General features: G+C 48.5%; 1 protein-coding gene across 13 annotated transcripts in view; it reads right to left on the bottom strand.

The window, feature by feature from the left end:
- fryl (furry homolog, like) overlaps positions 1 to 19,545 on the bottom strand; it is a 62,865-nt gene that overhangs the window by 34,329 nt on the left and 8,991 nt on the right. For 6 of the 13 annotated variants that reach the window (XM_049027697.1, XM_049027713.1, XM_049027724.1 and 3 more), the window contains exons 1-6: positions 12,690 to 13,077; positions 3,398 to 3,597; positions 1,499 to 1,552; positions 1,160 to 1,299; positions 861 to 957; positions 72 to 151 (exon numbers count right to left, since the gene is read on the bottom strand). In XM_049027697.1, coding sequence (XP_048883654.1) covers positions 72 to 151; positions 861 to 957; positions 1,160 to 1,299; positions 1,499 to 1,552; positions 3,398 to 3,597; positions 12,690 to 12,912 — 794 coding nt within the window. In that variant the 5' untranslated portion in view covers positions 12,913 to 13,077. Of the gene's footprint in view, positions 1 to 71; positions 152 to 860; positions 958 to 1,159; positions 1,300 to 1,498; positions 1,553 to 3,397; positions 3,598 to 8,337; positions 10,636 to 12,689; positions 13,078 to 16,723; positions 16,827 to 19,545 lie in introns of those variants that run through there. The other 7 variants (XM_049027766.1, XM_049027795.1, XM_049027770.1 and 4 more) reach the window with 5 other exon arrangements.

Here is a 19,545-nt window from a genome sequence, read left to right as displayed (position 1 = left end):
CCTGCAGCTAACCCAGCTGCATGCATGCAGGTGGGCAGACGTGTGCATCTGCGTGAGACTGTCAAACTCACCCCTCCTTGTGTTTAAAGTGCTTGAAAGCCAAGTTCAGAACTTCATGTACTAAAGCATCTGGCACAGGATGGAGAGGAATCTGCGAAGTAAACATTATATCACGTCACCAATTTGTACACGCCGTCCCCCCTTTTGCCTGGCCCCTCCCCTCAGACCACTGTCAGCCAATCGACCGTGTCTCCATGGGACACCATAGGAGGCTGCCTGGGTCCCGCAGAGGCAGCTGGCCTGCAGCCATGGACAACAGCCTCAGCTGCTGCCTGCCTGTGAGCTCAGCCAATCAGGCTCCCGCACTGCCTGTTGTGCAGGGGGAATGGGATCTGACCTGCGTTAGTCGCATTATCTGCAGAACTTTAAAAAAAAAAAAAATAAATGCAGCAGAGTTGTTTTTGAAAGTAAGCTGAAGCTCAGAGGCAGGGCGAGTCAGTTCTCCTGGGGGGGTGATCTCAGATGAGCCCTGTGAACCACTGCCTGTTTCCCATAGCGACACTCAAGATTAAACAAAGGCAGGCATGACCCCTCCTCACTGAGAGCTCTAAAGTCAGATAGCAAGGGCTAGATGCTCAATCCGCAGACCCTGTAGAGGGAAGGTTAGCCCGGAATTTAACCCTTCTTATGCTGATGGTGGCCTTAAAAGACTCTTTAAGGAGGGCGCTGCGGCTGGATGATAATGTGTGTGAATCAAGTGGTGAGGAACAGAGGACATGCAGAATGGAGGGTCATAGCGAGGTCACCAGTCTCCATGCACATTCATACACACACAGACACACATATGAACAACAGCTTACCTGTTTTAAAACCTCCACTGATACTAAACAAAAAATAAAATCTATGGCTAAGTCTCTCCGCTCCAGTAGGTAGTCTTTGTCACGGTGCTGCTCATCCCTGACATCGAGGAGGGGGGGGGGGGGATAAAGAGAGAGACAGTGTCAGACAGGGAGCAAAAGAGCACTGTGTCAGTCTGCTCCGTCAGGCAAACCTAGCTTGAGAGGGAACCTGCAGACATTTGGGATATGAACAAATACCCTTCCCCCGCGTATGTATATGCACCTTCATCACCCCACCACTAGGGTGGTGCTCTGCTCACCCTTTGGACTTGGTACTGGAGCGGGGCCTGTACTCGTAGGACTCATCCTCCGTGCCACTCTGACGCCGGTACCAGTCGAAGAGGGTACGCAGCAACGAGGGCAGACAGTGTTCTGCTATGGAGCTCATAGAGCTTATTAACTGAAAGGCAGAGGCGCGTTACAATGTGCCCAGCATCAGACACCAAGTACATAGGCAGAGAGACACACACACAAAAGACAAAGAGAAGGACAGAAAAGACAGAAAGAAAGAATATAACAATACAAACATGTGAAGGCAGTGGGGTGGGGGACAGCAACATGGGCAGACAGACACTCACAGAAATACAGGCAAGTCTCACCTGATCAAACTGTGGATCCTCTCCCCTCTGGAGAGAGCGAGACAGGGGCTTCTCCTGGATAGAAAGGAGAAAGTGGGTGGGAACATGGCAATTGGGGGAGGTCGAATATCTGCCAGCAGGCATTTACTGCATTATTGCCAGCACTGGTGTGTGTCCATACTGAGGGTTGGCGGGCACATAAACACACAGATACACCCAGGCCTTCCAGATGTGCAAATCACACACTGTGTCTGTATACATGTATGTGTACACACACACACACACACACACACACACACACACACACACACACACACACACACACACACACACACACACACACACACACACACACACACACACAGTACATACAGACTGTGCCCGAGATGAAATGCCCATACCAGGCAGGCCACGGTCATCACTAAAAGCCCCAGCTGACCCCACACTGCTGCTCATACGTCACCCTGCCCCACCCTCCCCTCCCCAACTGCCCGCTCTGTTCAGCACCCACACAGGAAGGGCCATCAGTGTCACATCAATGCCGTCTTTCTTCAGAGCTCTGCCAAGCAGACCTTTGTTCTGCCGCTTGCTGTTATCGGACCAGGGAAGGGTGTGGCTGCTCCTTGAAAGAGCGAGCAGAAGCAAAGCAGGCAGGCAGGCTGCTGGGGCAGAGACCCATAGCGAGTGGCACTAATGCCTGTTCACTACCAAAAGGACAATATCAGTCCCAGTCACGGAGATGTCTGTCCAATCCCATAATGCTCAGACTCCTGGTCTTTCTGAAGCCCTGGCTGTGCACACAGAGCTGCCATTACAGAGCAATAAAACGTATTACAGCAGCCTTCTAAGGATTATATTCCATCATCACCTGGTACATTAAGACCAAACCAGTAATAAGGATGAGAAAAAAGCAGCATGCAAACCAGCTAAGCCTGGCCAACAGGAATGAGCATTCCTTTCAGGACTTCTATTAATCCACCCCTTGCTTTCAGCATTACCACAATTCTCTCTCGATTTTCCCGACTGCTTGTGGCCCTAATTCCTACCACTATATATACACAGCAAAATGCTTCAATTAAATTCAGAGCACCACAAAAGCACACAACTGACTCAAAAGATTTTGGTGGGGTGTGCAAAGCATTGGTATTAAGCCTAGTACAATACTGCAGAGGACCCAAGCAGTCACAAGAAAGACTGACCACCACCGCAGTGGAGAAATGCGATTGGATTTCAACAATGACAGCACAGATGCATTAAAAGCCAGATGCGATGCTGCATGCACAAGCCTCTATCATGCATCATCCATCATCTCATCCTCAGCTCAAATGCATGGTCACAGCAATATTCATTCAACAAAGCGCAGTTAAGCACAAATCCTACTGCCGACCAATACAATATTTTTCTGGAGAAATAGCAAGAGATTTATTTGTTTTTTGGAGGGGAGAAAAACCAAAGCAACAGCAATGCAGCATTAAAGGTCAAATTCCCTGCAATTTCATGCAACCTCAGATCATTGCACTGTGCCTGTTCAACATCAAGAGCTGGATATTGAAACTGCCACATATTGAAACTGCCAGCAAGCCAGTATAACGCAACATTATTGTTTGTAATCAGTGAAGTTCTCATGATCAAGATAGCTCTTTGATTGGCTAATAGAAAGTACTGAGGTGCTCACCCACAAGGCAATACACTGGTTTATGGCCAAACATTTTAAAGAGCTGTATATTTGAGTGTTAAATAGCTACAAATGAAAAAATTGTTTCCTTTTCGTATTTTTTTCCTAAAGCCTTCAAAAGGGGAATCAGCCCGAAGAGATGCACAGCAATGTCACTGAAATCTGCTGATATTTCATCCGTGTTAAGCACGGCTATTATTGACAATGTGCCCCCCCCAGCAGGCCTGCAGCTGACCCCAACTCACCAGTGGCTCAGCCATGACCACTTCGATCTTCTTCTCGGCCAGCACGGCAAACTCGGCGAAGAGGCTCTTGATGACGTACTCGCCGGGCTTCAGCTCGGGGTCGATGGTGATGCTGCACATGGCGGCGCTGCGCTTCCCCCAGGGGGCGGGCGAGCCGGTGGGAAGGCGACGTCTACTGGGGCCGCTGACCGGGGCCGAGGCTGCCAGGCACAGGGAGATGGGACACGAAAGGGCACCAGTTAGGGCTGCAACCAAGATCCGAACTCAGGATTTTGCAAACCGTGCTCATAAATTCAAGTACAAATATTCCATCCCCACCCTACTTTATTTTTCAGCAGCTATTACAGCAAGCTCACTTGTAGCAGAGATAATTTGTTACACAGCTAGTTTAATATATTCCAAATATCACCATCAACTGTTCAAAAACAGTGATTTTTCAAAAGGCATTTCTGCTGTCAAATGTAATATGGAGCACATCATCATTTGAACTTTATCACCAAATCTTAATTTAAAACATTGTTGTAAACTATGGAGTCTAGAAAAAACCTTTCCAAAATGCCTCTGGTAAGTACATATCCAAAACATGGAAGCATTTTGGGCTTGGTGATACACAGTCCTAGTGCCAATCTGATACCCATCATGCTAGACAGCACCATGGGACAGATCCATGCCACTGATGGGCATTGGGACCAAAATCTGCAGGTGAACCCCTGCATACACCAGCACTCATTAGTTAAGATTATTCAAGACAAATCAATTTAAAATCACTTCATACACTGTTTCTTACTAAAACGTACACCAGTCATTATAACATTCTTAAAAGTAACCGTGGAAGAAGCAGATTTCATTTTTATTAGTTCACTTACTGTACTTCGATTAACTATTTAAAGCATGAGTGCAGCAGATAGTGGCTCTGAGTGCATTACTTATTTAAAACAGGGAAGCAGATGATGACATTGAAGAGCATACGGCCAGGACTCCCCCTGCCCACATTAAAATTAGGTGCAACACCGGATCACATAAAAATAAATGTAACTGAATTCACTTGAAAACCGGTCTTTTCCCTGACACACAGTGCTCATTAATGTTTCAGCAGGCCACTGCCCCGGCAGCATCATGGGTAACTGCTCTGCTAAGGGCACAAAGGGGAGGGGTAGGTACTAACGCAAATAAAAGGTTCCTGAAAAGGTCTCAGAAAACACTAACAATGAGCCGATGGTCTAAGCAAATGTTTCCCCGGCTAAGTCGTTAAGGCGGCGCACCACTTTAAACCCGAAAATCCCACTCACACGTGCCAACTGCACTGCATTCCCCAGGAGGAGCTCCAGGGGGGCATCCCTGTGCGAATCACATGTTTTTATACCCGAGTCCTTCTATAGTGTGCAGTTGTGTTTGTGTTCGTACATGACAGCATATAGGGTTCGTCTGTCAGCAGGGCATTACAACATACTGAATAACAAGAAAACAAGAAGGGAACTAAACGAATAAATAAAAACACTTTCAACAATGACAGATTGCTCCCGAGCTGTATTATAATTCCTGCTGGAAGATGAAATGACAAGCCAAAAACTCAGGGGGGGCAGGACACTGCCCCCATGCCAGATCTGACAGAGGTGACGCCCTCTGATCCAACAGGAACCAGACAAAGACTGCAAGCAGCAGGTGGGGAGGTATCTTAAGATCTACACCTAGGCTGCGTTTGTCACTGTACCCTTCAGAAACTACTTCTCTAACTTATTCTGCCACTTGGATAGCTCTGTCAAAAAAGCCGGGTAATGTGTAACACGAGCTGAAATGTGCAGAAAGTGCAGAATTCAGACAGCTAGAGCTAAATAAAAGCAGGACCCGGCTTTTAGCCGGTGACAGCTTCAGCACGCAGGTGAGATCTGCTCTGCTCCCGATGGCTAAGTCAATGTTTACTAAACAGACAAAGTAGGCTGATGCAGCGGTGGCAGTGGCCCTCACCTCCCGCCTGACAGGCGACGCTCCCCACTGGCTGCCACGCTAGCGTGTTTACACACACGTGCGCGGCGCACACCCACACAGTCATAGCCTGGCCGCCAGGAGCGGCTTATTCATGCTTAGTCACCATACAGGAAACCGAACCCGGCTCAGGGAGAGAAGCGCAGCGGGCCGGGAGCTCCAGCAGATGGCGTGACCTGTGACCACCGGCCAGCCCAGCGTGGGAATACAGAGCCATAGCTGATGGTGCCGACCGCGCAGATGTCCTTCAAACATCACAGCCCAGCAGCGCAGGGCAGGACACTCCTGAATGTACAGATGGACTCGGGGTGCCTGTCCTGACTGCACAGAGGAGCCCTGGAACACTCCCCCTCTTTGTTGACAGTGTTACACAAGCCCTCATGACATCACATAGCCAGCTCCCATGGGCCAATCGCTGCCCTCCCCCCCCCCATCCCTGCCATGCTGGCCAATAGCTGGCCTCCCCCCCCCCCCCCCCCTCATTCCTTCCCTGCCCCGCTGACTTTTTCCACAGAAATCTGAGAAACCAAACATTTGTAATTTTCCACTCAACAACACAAGAGGGTAAAAATGCAAAGCATCCTTTAGTTTGCCATGTTTCTCAGACTCTCACTCAGGGTGGAAGTGTTTGCATTCTGGAGACGGCGGAGCAGAGAGATTATAAAGGTTTGGACACATGCATACACATACCCTGTCATAAGGGAGCATTCCCAAATCTGCAAGCACACACTTACCCTTATGGTAAAAGGCACCAGCAGACAGGTTGCGTCATAAAGAAACTGCGGTCGGTTCAATGTGCAAAGGAGACACTTGCCCGTCCTTCGATGTTCGCACTGCAGTTTATGGTCTTGCTCGTCCCAGTTGTCCTGGTAAAGAATGTGCCAAATATGACCCCCACAACTGGGAGCTTCATCTAAGCCTGCTTCCGTGCCATGAGCCAGCCAGGCCAAAAAATAAACCCTCATTAAAGCAATTAAGTCCAACAAGGAGGCCACAGCGTCCCAGGAGCAGAGGCTCAGAGCCGGCCCCCAGCACAGCACTAAATGAGCTGGACCGGGGCGGAATCTGCAAGACATTTTGGGTTGTCAGGTAAAAGGTCATGTCTGCCACACCGCAGACCATCGTTTCACAGGATGACACTGACATCATGGCCCAAAATATAGCAGCTGGAGCTCGGTATCTGATCACCGCAGCAAGCTGTACTGGCGGCGGCACGGAGCATCTGAATCAAGAAACAAGGCCCTCTAGACCTGAATCATACAGTCAGGCATCTTCTGGAAGATGGGTCAGTGTGTTGCACATGTGAAGTCTCTGTCTCTCTGTCTCTCTCTCACACACACACACACACACACACACACACACACACACACACACACACACACACACACGCTGCACCCTTCTGCGAATCACACGTTTTTACACCCCTTTTAAAGATTTAATCTTCAAAAATTTAATCTACTGACTGAAATCAAAAGTTGACTTAATAGACAGCATACAAAATAGTTTTTATTATATATATTTTATTATATAAAAGTAACATGAAGTTTTAATCTGCTGTTTAAGGTTGGATTTAGGAGAAAATTCTCTCTCTTGGATTGCGAAGAAGCAACAAAAATTAGATCCGTTTTAAAGTGTTGATAAAAATGTCATATGAGCAAATGCAGCTTTGCAAACTCCCACATTAAAAGCAGTACAGGGCAGGTCGTCACAGGAATTCCGCACCTCTGCTCAGCCCTGAAAACGACTTATGGGCCAGGCCGGGAGAGGCCAGGGGTCTCCGAGGGGTGATGAGCCCGGCTGTTACGCGCATAATCACTGGCCGTTGATGTTGTGAAACCTGCCTTGTCTGAAGAGAAGCCAGTATTTTGCACCCGCAGACGGACATGCAGAAACTGGCTGCCCGAGAAACAGCAGTAGTCAGTCAACAAGGGTAGCTGAAGCCAAGCGAGGCTAGAGTAAAAGGCCCAAATAATCTCCATAGGGAGGGAGGGTCCTGCTGTCCGATTTCTAATGTCAACATAAGGAGCTCCCGCTTGCTAGAGGGGCAGCTTTTGTGTGACGGAATGCAGAATTTTTAAAAGCTGCACCCGCATCGATCTCTGACGAGACCAAATTGAGGGTGAACAGAACAGACTGACTTTCAATCACACCGGGGTCCCTGTGTGTGCTGAACAGGCAGAACTTTCTGGAACGTGTAACACACAGGGCAAGGTTTGCAAAGCGGCGTGGGCATGTCAGCTAAATCTAGGGCATGCGGAGGCACCCTAGCTGGTGCCAGTGGTCTAACCAATGAGACGGTCCCAAAAAAGAAGCGCAGAACTTCGAGAATAACCATCAGCCACAATAATCACTAAACTGGCCACTTCTTACACGAGGCCACGCAAGGCAGCACATGGGCCCCCACCTTCCGAAAGGGTCTGATTGCTGCAAGAGATCATGCTTAAATTCCAGATGTCATGCAAGTGACCTCTATTAAGTCCTTATTCAAGGCGTCAAGCAGAACTATTACTTCTAGGAGCCTGTACAGGACTGTACTATGTGCAATAACTCGCAAATTCTCTGCATCTTCCCATGCCAATGTAGTGCGTGTGACTAATTTTGGGGGGTGGGTAATGGGCTGGATCAATGACAGAGTGCTGAATACAAGGAAGTAGCCTCTGTCCCTGAGGGGAGGAGGGGAGGGGTCATATTACCAACCAGCGACATCCTATAACCATCTCCTATTAGTCAGACCTCATTGCTAATGAAAAATAACATTAGTCCCTCCCCAGTTCTCTTTCTACAGCAATATGCTATACCCTGGTTCCTGGTTCCGCTGCCCCATACACATCACTCACACTCTCCCCCCCCCCCCCAGAAAGCCCAAAGTACAAAACAAGCATCCTGCCTGCCTAAGCCCCCAGCTCAGGCCACCCACCCCACGACCCCAGAAGAGCAGGGCACATCAGCATACTCACAGTTACAGCTCCATGACTTCAGCAACGATTTGATGTTGATCTCAAAAAAGACAGAATCCTGGAGGCTCAACATGGCACCGCAGGGGATTGTGGGTAAAACAACACTGGGGCTGGCACTAGACTGACTGACAAGTCCAACAGTGGGTGTCCTCTGTATACTTCTCTCCCAGGCACAGCGATCGATCCCTCCCTCCCTCCACTCAGACTTTCAGTGCCCCAGTGAACATAGCATGCATGTACGTGTGCAGCCGAGTGCTTGAGAGAGCACCCAGAGGCTCCAGGTCTTTCTGCGATGCAGACAGGCAGAAGTTCCCTTCCAGAGTGCTGTGTGAGAAGGCAGCTGAATCTCCCTGTGCCGGTGCACGGCAGCGGTGCTGCTGCTTCCTGCGTGCTGTCCTAGCGCCTGCTCTGTGCCTCAGCAACCCTACCCCTCCCTACTCTCCCTATCGGCTCTTTCTCTCACTCAAGTGGTGCTGGGGGAGGGCTGGGGAAAGGAAAAAAAAAAAAAAAAAAACGACTACGTCAGCTTTTACAAGATCCTTCTCTCTCCCTCTCTTTCACGCATGCAGAGGCAGGCAGTAAACACAGCCAGAACCCCCTCTCGAGAAGAGAGAACAGGGCCTGTTGTTGGGGCGGGGCGAGCAGGAGGGTGATGTCATCAATATGCACCGCTCTGCTCCACTTTGCTGGAAACACACTGTCATCCTGGGAGCTGGGAGAAAGCTCCCCCCCCCACTCATAGACTAGCACTGACACGTCCCTGGCTGATGACTACAAGGGAGTGTGTGTGTGTGTGAGAGAGAGAGCACGAGCGAGAGAGAGAGGGATGTGAGAAAGGGTTTTGTGGCAAAAGTGAATGGAATCTCAATGGCTGCATTACTGCACTGCAGCGTTAACCACGTTAAGATGACCCAATGAACAAAGATCCAGCCCAAAAGAACATTCCTCACAAATGACGGTATGCCAAACATCCCAGTTAGACTTATTTAACCCCCCGCCCCACCTTCCAAGAAGAGAATGTGCCTAGGAAAACAAAAGCATTCCTGCTGCTTTCAGAGATGGTGGTGCTTGTCAAAAACCAAACATTAGTGCTGTGAAACCCACCTTAGCCCTGCATTGTTCCCCACTTTGGGGGATCTCTACTTAAAGACGCTATGAGTTAATTGTTGCCATCAGCAAAGTTGGTAAGCTGCAAATGTGCACAAGGCTGTCAGATATGCAAATGCCCCCTGGTCACCACAGCCTTCGGTAACCAGCGATGCCAGATTTGGCACACGAGTCTGATTCCAAGCAACATCAACCACATGGTGACAACAATAGGCTGGAGAGCTTTCCTTGCACATCAGCAGCCAACACAGGGTTAGGCTCAGCTACACACATCTGTGCACAGGGCTGAGCGGGGCAAGGCAGAGCTGGGCAAGGCTGCCAACACTGCAGCACCTGCCCAGTTCACAAACAAGGGCAAGAGGGTACGAGGGGAGCATTTCAATCCCTCAATGCAAATACAGAATGAGACAAGCCAACCCAGGTGGTGATGTCATTCAACAGAGCGCTCACACACCCGCACACAAACAAAAAGTTTGCAAAGTTTATCTCCAACACTGTTGCAGGGATGTGTATTTTCGTTGCAATAGAGTCCTGTATTTGTACAAGCACGCACAAACTTGGATACCGTGATGAAATAAAACCAACTGTGGCCATTTAGAAAGATGAGTGAGCTTTCAGCCTGCACACAGGAGCAGAAGCGATAAAGGGTTTATCACCGGGAGCCAGGCACTAAGAAGAGACAGAAACTACAGGCGGGGAGGGGGGCAGGGGGATCCACACTTTGGAGACTGACTGGTAAAAGGACCACAGATCCCCATGTCAGGGATCAGTCACCCCAAAAACAACCTGAACACAAGACAGCAGGAAGTGAAGCCAAACGGAAACAGCAAGATGAGGAATAAAGGGAAAGAAGATGAGTAGAAATTACAGATGAGCTGATATAGTGGAAAAAGCTCTGCATCTCCCGGAGAGTGCTTATTGATTCCTGGTGCAATTACTGCGTCTCCTGCTAAAATGCAGACAAAGTCAAGGGTGTTGGGTGACAGGGTCACAGCCAGTGTGACATCAGCCTGACAGACCCCCCCAGAGAGAGGCAACACATTCACACTACAGGGCTGTGCTTACCATTCTGTGGTGGGAGAGGTATATGGTGGAGACTAGGGCTGGGCGATATATATCATATCGATTTTATATGCCGCATGCGCAATAATCACCAGGCGAAGCATTTGGCCGGACGGCCGCTTTTCGATACTATACAGGCATTTATTTATGCCAGTATTTGGTAAGCAGATTGGTAGTACAGCTAAAATATCATTGAGGCATTTTATGATAGCAAATTCGGCATATCCTCATGTTTAATAAACGTGTCAGAAAGTACTGCCACACCACCAGTACTTTTGTTTTTATCCACAGGATCTCCTCTTTTAAAAGACATCGTGGTTGCTGAGCTGTTCCTTTCTTCACCAACACTTCAGTGCAAATCACACTAAGGTATACAAACCCAGTATACCAAAAAAACCATGATGTGCTGTGCTCCGCTAACTTATTTAAATAAAGATTAAGTTTTGGGTGTCACAAAATGCATCTCATTAATATTTTAGCTGTACTACCCAATCTGCTTCCCAAATATTGGGTGTAAATGCCCGTATACTATCGAAAAACTGGCGTCCGGCCAAATGCTTCGCCTTTGATCTGAAGCCCTGGTGATTATTGCGCATGCGGCATATAAAATCGATAGGATATCGCCCAGCCCTAGTGGAGACTAAGCGTACAAATTGCCCAGAAGCGTCTCCTCCTGCCTGACGGAATATGGACGTGGCCTATTTCACACGTCAGAGCAGCATGTCTGTCTGGCAAAGCGATAGCCTCCTGTTTGGATCATCTGCATCTCCTGCCCTTTGCGACACAAAGCACCCACATGGGCAATTACACACATACACACAGAGGATAACAACAGTAATGTGTGCAACAGATAAAGTACCAAAGCATGACTTCAAGCTCCCCTAAAACAAACAGCGCCTCTGTGTGAGCAGGTGGAACCCGGAGCTGCACACCTGCACGTAGCGACTACAAGGCCACAGCACCCGCACTGCCAAAGGGCTGCTGGGACCATGCAATGTAGCAAATGTGCTTTCAGAGTAAATGAAGCACGATGGCTAATTGACAGCCAACTTGTTTGTCAGGTGGGCATTTTATTTACGGGATTCAGCTCAACAGCTTTAATAAAAAGGAAAGACAGCAGTTCTGCAGGTGTGACCTTTTGGGTCTGACATTAAAAGGTCTGCTGAGTTCTTTCTTCATAGCCAGTCTACACAACACTGTTTCAGAAAGGTATTCACTCCATTCAGCACAAGGAAAGAAATGCTTTTCAAGCACCCTGACCACTGTCTCACCTGCAGGAAGGCCACACTACTGCCTCCAACAAGCACTGCCCTTAGATCACTAAAGCAGCCACAGGAGGCACGGTGCCATACAGAACAGACAAGCGGCAGATTGAGGATGGCGGAATCACCAACGTCTCACTCACGAACTCATGCTGCAGTTGCACTTCTGACCAAGAAACCTTGTGAAACCTGCGTTTGCTAACACTGACCATAAGATCACAAACACGGCAACGTTCTGGGAAGTAAAAGTGCACCCATCACAAAAAAAAAAACAAAAAAAAAAAAACAGGAAAAGACACCCTGCGAATACAGAAATTAAGCATATATGTACATTCATACGCTGTTATTCATACCCATCTAACAATGCAGGAATGATTTATGACCCTTAGTGGTCTATTACCTGTATAGATTATAGCACACTGGGATAGGAATGCTAAAAAAAAATACAGCATGTCACTAGAGCATCATACACAGCTTAATGGGAGTCAGAGCACTGCAGTGTTACAGCATACCTCATTTTCACCCATTATCAAGGCCAACCTTGCAGTAAGTCAGCTACAATGTGATAGCCATTCTTTTAGCACGCTTAGGACACAGCTCAGCCACTCACCGTACATTAGGTGACCCCCCCCCCACCACCACCACCACACAGCAGCTTCCTACACATACGGTGCGACGTCATTCCAGCTTTGCAGACTTTGTTTTGTAAATAAGAAGGTGAGCTACAAAGCTGGAGCCATGACAAAAGGACACAAACGCCAGCATGCACTCCAGCACACATCCACACAGGACAAAGTTCACTCCACACGTACAAGACGCTCATGCCATGCTGAGATGGCAGAAGACCCAGTGCCGAACCACATCCTGTCCAGGCTTGCTGCAAGCAGCTCGGGGAGGGAGAACACCCTTCCTAGACCATACCTTTCAGGCGGTTCCGGTTTGAGCGGATCAACTTGGGACCCCGAGCTAGACCCTCGGGGCCTTCTTCCACTGCTGGGCCCATAGACAGCAAGTTGAGGCGCTTGACGCGCAGCAGCCGGGGCCCTGTCTCACGGAGCCCAGTACTCGGGGCCGTGCCCCCACCTTCCTCCAGGTTAACCTCCCCCGACACAGCAGTGGGAACCAAGCTTTTGAGGAAATCCATGTTGTGGTCACTTGTTTACTCTCCGCCAATGGACAGAGTGATTCGGTCGGCCATGCTCTGTGCCATGCTCGCGACGCGCGTGCAAACTCCAGAAACCTGTTGTCACCGGCAGCAGCCTTGAGCTCACAAGTGCGAGGGAGGGAAAACAAACACAAAGAGGCACTGAGAGAGAGAGAGAGGGGTGTGGCCCGCAAGTGTTTTAAGGTGATGTCACTGAGCAAGTGGGTGTGGCTTTAAAAAGAAAGAAATTCAGGTGGAGGCTCTATCAGGGCCGGACCAGAACACCACATCTCTGTCTCTCTCTCTCTCTCTCTCTCTCTCTCTCACACACACACACACACTTCATCCAAGCCCTGGGCACAAGGAGGCATAGCTTAGGAAGAGGTTAGGACAAGCAGTGACTAAGGCAACAGCAGTTTGTTGAGCAGACAGGAAGGGCAGGCATGAGTGCAAGAGGGCGTGGATACTTGCAAGCTTGCCCATCTGCAAAAACTGATAAACATGCATCTGCCTCACACACACACACACACACAAACATTTACTCACACACAGAGCTCTGTGAGGCAGACAGTTACAGAGAAAGTGACAGAGGAATCTTGCCCCACAAGCCTACAGGTGTGGCAAACGAGGGGCCCCTCGGCTGCTTAACGGGGGACTTCCAGTGAAACTGCACATGACACTGGAGTGAGGTACTGTGGGAGTCAGGCGCTGACTCAGCATTGTGTCAGTGAAGTGCCACTGGGAGGCAACAGGGTGGTTTCAGGGGACACGCAGTGAAACTAAAGAGCTAAAATAATAATAAATAAAAAAACAACAACAACAACCTTCTCCTCAGAGAAGGAACAGCAGAGCTGGTGTTTGAATGCTGCCTTGGTCCCCTGAGGAAATTGAGGGGCCCAAAGAAGATATGTTCACTTTGATCACCTAAGAAACCATGATACATGCAAGGCCTCAGAGCAACCCAAGCCAACAGCACCCCCTGGAGGAGACAACTGGAGAAGGCAGCAGATCTTCCCTGATCAGAGACTGTAGGCATAGAGCAAACCATACAGGACTTGTCCGACCAACCAGTTTCCTTCCGGAAGCAGCCATGTCACCTTCAGTTGAAGCTGGTGACTTTCCACCATTTGAGGTCAGGGAAATAGGAACCAGAAGCAAATGATATTGCACTATGGCACATTGCACTAGAACAGTGCTATCTGTGGGTCCCCAAGGAATGGGCTGAGAAACACTGGACTACAGTACCCAATCTGTTCACGGAACACCATCAAACCAGTAGGAAATCTTATTCAACAACCTGTGCCTAGTGTATGTTCTCGCCTACAATTCATCATGGCTGATTTACAAAAAGACTGCAATTCAACTTAATGGACAGCTTCTGTAGGAGACAAGGGTGCCATCTAGAGGCAGAACAGTGACATCAAGGGGTACAAAATAAACGCCGTCATCCAGGCAGGGGGGAAAAGGTTAAACAAAAAAGTTGAAAAATAAGTCTCTGTCACCTTATACCTAAAACTGGCTTCAGCTAAATATTTACAAATAAGAGAAAACCAAAACCTTAAGTCATCTTTTAAAATGTAACCTGCTTACGCTAAGTCCCAGAAAGACAGAAAGAGCCCCTGTCCATGACAAACCCTCAGGCCGCAGCCCCACTTCAGCCATTAGTTGGCGACTCACTAACAGATGAGCATTTCAGCTCTGCGTGTGCAAGCGTACGTGTGAAACCATGTGCGGCCCAACAAGAACAGTCGAATCAAACTCCCGAAGGAACCCTCTGAGACACCCCGACGCTGATTCTGTCACTAATTAACACATCTTTCAGTGCATTTCCTTGCTGGCTTACAGGAGGTGCTGTAGATTATTGTATCCACTAACCGTAGGTCTCTGTCTGCCTGCAAGAGATGCTCTCTTTCACTAGTTACACACATTGTGCAAGTTTAAATGGTTAGGTCAGGGTTAAGCCGCGTGATTGGTCTTCAGGTGTCCTTACAGTGACCTGTCTAACTGAGAAGCAAGCCCCAGGGTGCTCTCAGTCCACATAGGCAGTCCAGAACAATGTCCACATGTACTGAGGAATGCAGGTCAGGAAGCAAAGGGGAACAATGCAGCTGAGCAGAGCAGTGCAAACAGGAAGCCCACAGAAAGTGCTTAAGAAAGTGCTCCGCTTCCTGTGTGCAACCTCTTGTCCTTATTCGCTGGCTTCCCAATGACATCAGCAAACCCGTGGAGACCACCACGCTTCAAGAGCAGTTGTGCATGAAGGCAGACAAGCCCCTGCCCCCAAAAATGGAGAGGAAGGCAGTTGAGCAAAATAAAGTGTCAGCATGGTGAAATTTAAAATCATCATTGTGCTACAAGACTCACTTGCTGCTAAAAGAAATCATAGGCAACTTAAATACAGCTGGGTGGGAGAGAGAAACCGGGATGGAGGGAACAAAAACCCCCAAAGCAAGGAGACTTCTTATCCTCATCAAGCTGTTATAGTAAAAGTGCTGGCTCAGTGACCCAGCCAGCCACACCTCACAGAGGAACTCATCACTGGACAACAAGCCAGCACTAGTCTCATCCAGCTTCAACGCTGCCGATCTACACGCCAGGCCCCATATTCAGTTCTGCTGTAGACCTGTTCCTGTTTGGGTGGGTCAAAATCCGTTCTCCACTCTCTCACGTACACAGGCGCATTCAGAGAGTTGAAAAACCACAGAAGCCACTTACAGAGAGAATGACGGCACTCTCATGAGATCAGCGATGATAGAAAACGCAACAGGATGTTACGGCTTCTTTGCACGGGTCGCCCTGCCCTGAGAACGGGCTTTATATAACACAGCCTGGGAGCTATTTCTGCTTTTTCAGCTCGGCCTCCTACTGATGACAGCACTTTCCAGTTCAGCGGCTGCCACTCTAGTGAAGTCATTGGGCCCAGACTCTGTAGCCGAGAGCAGTAGATTTTCTTCACCGGCCCTAGTCATCACACTGGCTAACTGTCACCTGTGCAAGGGAACAAATTCCCCATTGCCCACATGTGTGACCTCACAGCTGCAATAGATCACAGCAGAGCAATCCTTCCGTTTTAGGTCCAGTGTGAACAGAGAGCATGTCGGTGGCAAAAATATGTTAAGAATGCCCAGCCAGCAAAAACAGAAAACTCCCATCATAAGAGAAGTTTCACAAAGAATCATCCAGCTTTGAGACCTTCCACTTTTACAGCATGGGAACCAAGTAGCTACACCCTTGTACCCCACTGCCTTCTGGGTAACAGCACAAGTCAACAAAACAATAGCAGCACAGTGAATGTCTCTGACCAGCTCGCAGCTTAGTAATGCTCATGAATATTAATAACATACAGTGGTAAATAAAACCCAGCGCATCGCCATTGGGGAAAAGTCAAGTTAATCATCGATTGTAAATGAGTCTCACACACACACACACACACACACACACACACACACACACACACACACACACACACACACACACACACACACACACACACACACACACACACACACACAATGCAAAAAACAAATGAGGTGAATTCCCAGGAACCTGCAAACAAATGGCAAACAAAGTTCTTTCACAGGACTCTCTTCATTCCTCGCTGGGGAACCCCGCCTACCCCACTGGCACTCACACAGACTTCAGCTGTTCGGAGACCCCATGCATTCTCAGGCCCACGGGCTGGACAGCCGTCGCCAACGCAGTGTGGTCCTGGCAGATCTATGGGTAGCTCCCACCTGATGTCAAACACCCTCCCCACGCTCATACTTTGGAATTGAAGCAGAAGTGCAAAAAACATTAAAGGCAAGCTTACTTCCCCATTCGGACGGTTTCAAGATTCATTTCTTCCACTGCAGCCTGACAACAGTGCTACTCCCGATCTGTGGGATTCTACCGGAACATCTGTGTCGATCCAAATAGCAATACGGAAATACGCTCCTGAAACACCACTCCACCAGGAACTAACAACCCCATTAATCATATTCCTCATTCCATGCTAATAATGTCATCATTATACATACAGTATCTCACAGAAGTGAGTACACCCCTCACATTTTTGTAAATATTTTATTATATATCTTTTCATGGGACAACACTGAAGATATGACACTTTGACACAATGTAAAGTAGTCAGTGTACAGCTTGTATAAAGGTGTTAATTTGCTGTCTCCTCAAAATAACTACACACACAGCCATTAATGTCTAAATCACTGACAACAAAACTGAGTACACCCCTCCAAAATATGCCCAAAGTGTCAATATTCTGTGTGGCCATAATTATTTTCCAGCACTGCCTTAACTCTTGGGCATGGAGTTCACTAGAGCTTCACAGGTTGCCACTGGAATCCTCTTCCATTCCTCCAAGTTGACATCACACGCTCCTCCACCTTCCATTTGAGGATGCTCCACAGATGCTCAATAAGGTTTAGGTCTGGAGACATGCTTAGCCAGACCAGCACCTTTACCCTCAGTTTCTTTAGCAAGGCAGTAGCAAGGCACACCACACATCTGGGAGGTGTGTTTGGGGTCATGTTGGAATACTGCCCTGCGGCCAAGTGTCCGAAGGGAGGGGATCATGCTCTGCTTCAGTATGTCACAGTACATGCTGGCATTCATCGATCCCTCAATGAAATGTAGCTCCCCAGTGCCGGCAGCACTCATGCAGCCCCAAACCATGACACTCCCACCACTATGCTAGACTGTAGGAAAGACACACTTGTCTTTGTACTCCTCACCTGGTTGATGTCACACACGCTTGACACCATCTGAACCAAACAAGTTTATCTTGGTCTCATCAGACCACAGGACATGGTCCCAGTAATCCATGTCCTTAGTCTGCTTGTCTTCAGCAAACTCTTTGCGGGCTTTCTTGTGCATCATCTTTAGAAGAGGCTTCCGTCTGGGAAGACAGCCATGCAGACCAATTTGATGCAGTGTGTGGCATATAGTCTGAGCACTGACAGGGTGACCCCCCACCCCTTCAACTTCTGCAGCAATGCTGGCAGCATTTTCAAAAGACAACCTCTGGATATGACGCTGAGCACGTGTACTCAACTTCTTTGGTCGACCATAGCGAGGCCTGGTCCGAGTGGAACCTGCCCTGTTAAACCTCTGCATGGTCTTAGCCACCGTGCTGCAGCTCAGTTACAAGGTCTTCTTATAGCCCAGGCCATCTTTATGTAGAGCAACAATTCTTTTTTTTCAGATCCTCAGAGTTCTTTGCCATGAGGTGCCATGTTGAATTTCCAGTGACCAGTATGAGAGCGATAAGTTTAAACACCTGCTCCCCATTCACATCTGAGACCTTGTAACACTAACGAGTCACATGATACCGGGGAGGGAAAATGGCTAATTGGGCACAATTGGGACATTTTCACTTAGGGGTGTACTCACCTTTATTGCCAATGGTTTAGGACATTAATGGCTGAGTGTTTAGTTATTTTGAGGGGACAGCAATCTTACACTGTTATACAAACTGTATCTTCAGTGTTCTCCCATGAAAAGATATATTTGCAAAAATGTACTCACTTTTGTGAGATACTGTACATAGCTTGTTTCATACCGTTTCATTTTTATTTCTTTAAATGGTTCACTCTAGGACAGCTTTGCATAAAAGCATCCACTACCAAGCATCAACAAATATAACATCAACAATACCTCACCAACGTCCTCAGAAACCTGGATTATGCAAGTGACTACCTCCTCAGCCAATGTTTTTCAGCCCAGCCCTCGGGGACCCCCCAAACAGCCTACATTTTGCTCCTTCCTAGCTCCCAGTCTCCAAGGACTGGATTGAGAAACACTGTCCAATCACTGTGCAGTATTCCAAAGCATCCCTACCAGACAACATACACTGATTAATGATACAGAGCCAATCCATTTTAGTTTGATTAGCAGTTTATTACTAGTGCAGCCTTTGTGCAGTTTTCTGTAAGGGCAATAGGGGCATCACAACTACTGAACTGTGCTCTGCCCTGTGACCCCACTCTACCACTTTTGCAGGCAGATTGATTAAACAAATCTATCAGCTGGGTACTGAGCGACAAACACAGGCCAGGCCCATTCAAGCAAAGCCAGCCCCCAGCTCCTTGTGGTGCATGGCATCCCATCAGAGTGAGGAATCTTTCCAGAAAGAGCCCTCACCGCCCCAGACGGGGGCCCATGGCTTGGGGACCCATCTATAGATGCCTCTGGCAACAGAAGCCTTGTGATGGGGTAACAGAAGGGCCTTTTTATTTTGGCGTGGGCTGGCGCACGGACACCACGTCTGCGCATGTTTGTGGCCACTGCACAGGCAGGGGAGCCAGAGGAATCAGGAGAGGCCACACAAAGCTAGAGCCACTCTCACAAAGACAGCGACTCGACTGGTTTCCATGCTGATATTGTTCTCACACACAAACAAGCACATAGATTTTATGAAGACTTAGTAAAACAGACTGTGACCCAGAGGGCCCACAAAACATGTGTAGGGCTTGGGAAACAAAGCACATGAAGCCGGCGGCTCCATGCCCGCTGCGCCATGCCATGCCCATCAGATAGGACTGCTGGTCTGAAAGCAGTTCAGTTTCCTCACCAGTTTAATCAAGCTCCCCCCCGCTACACCCCCTTCCCGGAGGTGGCAGACAATGTCACCAG

Source organism: Brienomyrus brachyistius, chromosome 1 (genome assembly GCF_023856365.1).
Source record: "Brienomyrus brachyistius isolate T26 chromosome 1, BBRACH_0.4, whole genome shotgun sequence".
Lineage (NCBI taxonomy): Eukaryota > Metazoa > Chordata > Actinopteri > Osteoglossiformes > Mormyridae > Brienomyrus > Brienomyrus brachyistius.
This window is presented reverse-complemented; position numbering and strand designations above follow the sequence as displayed.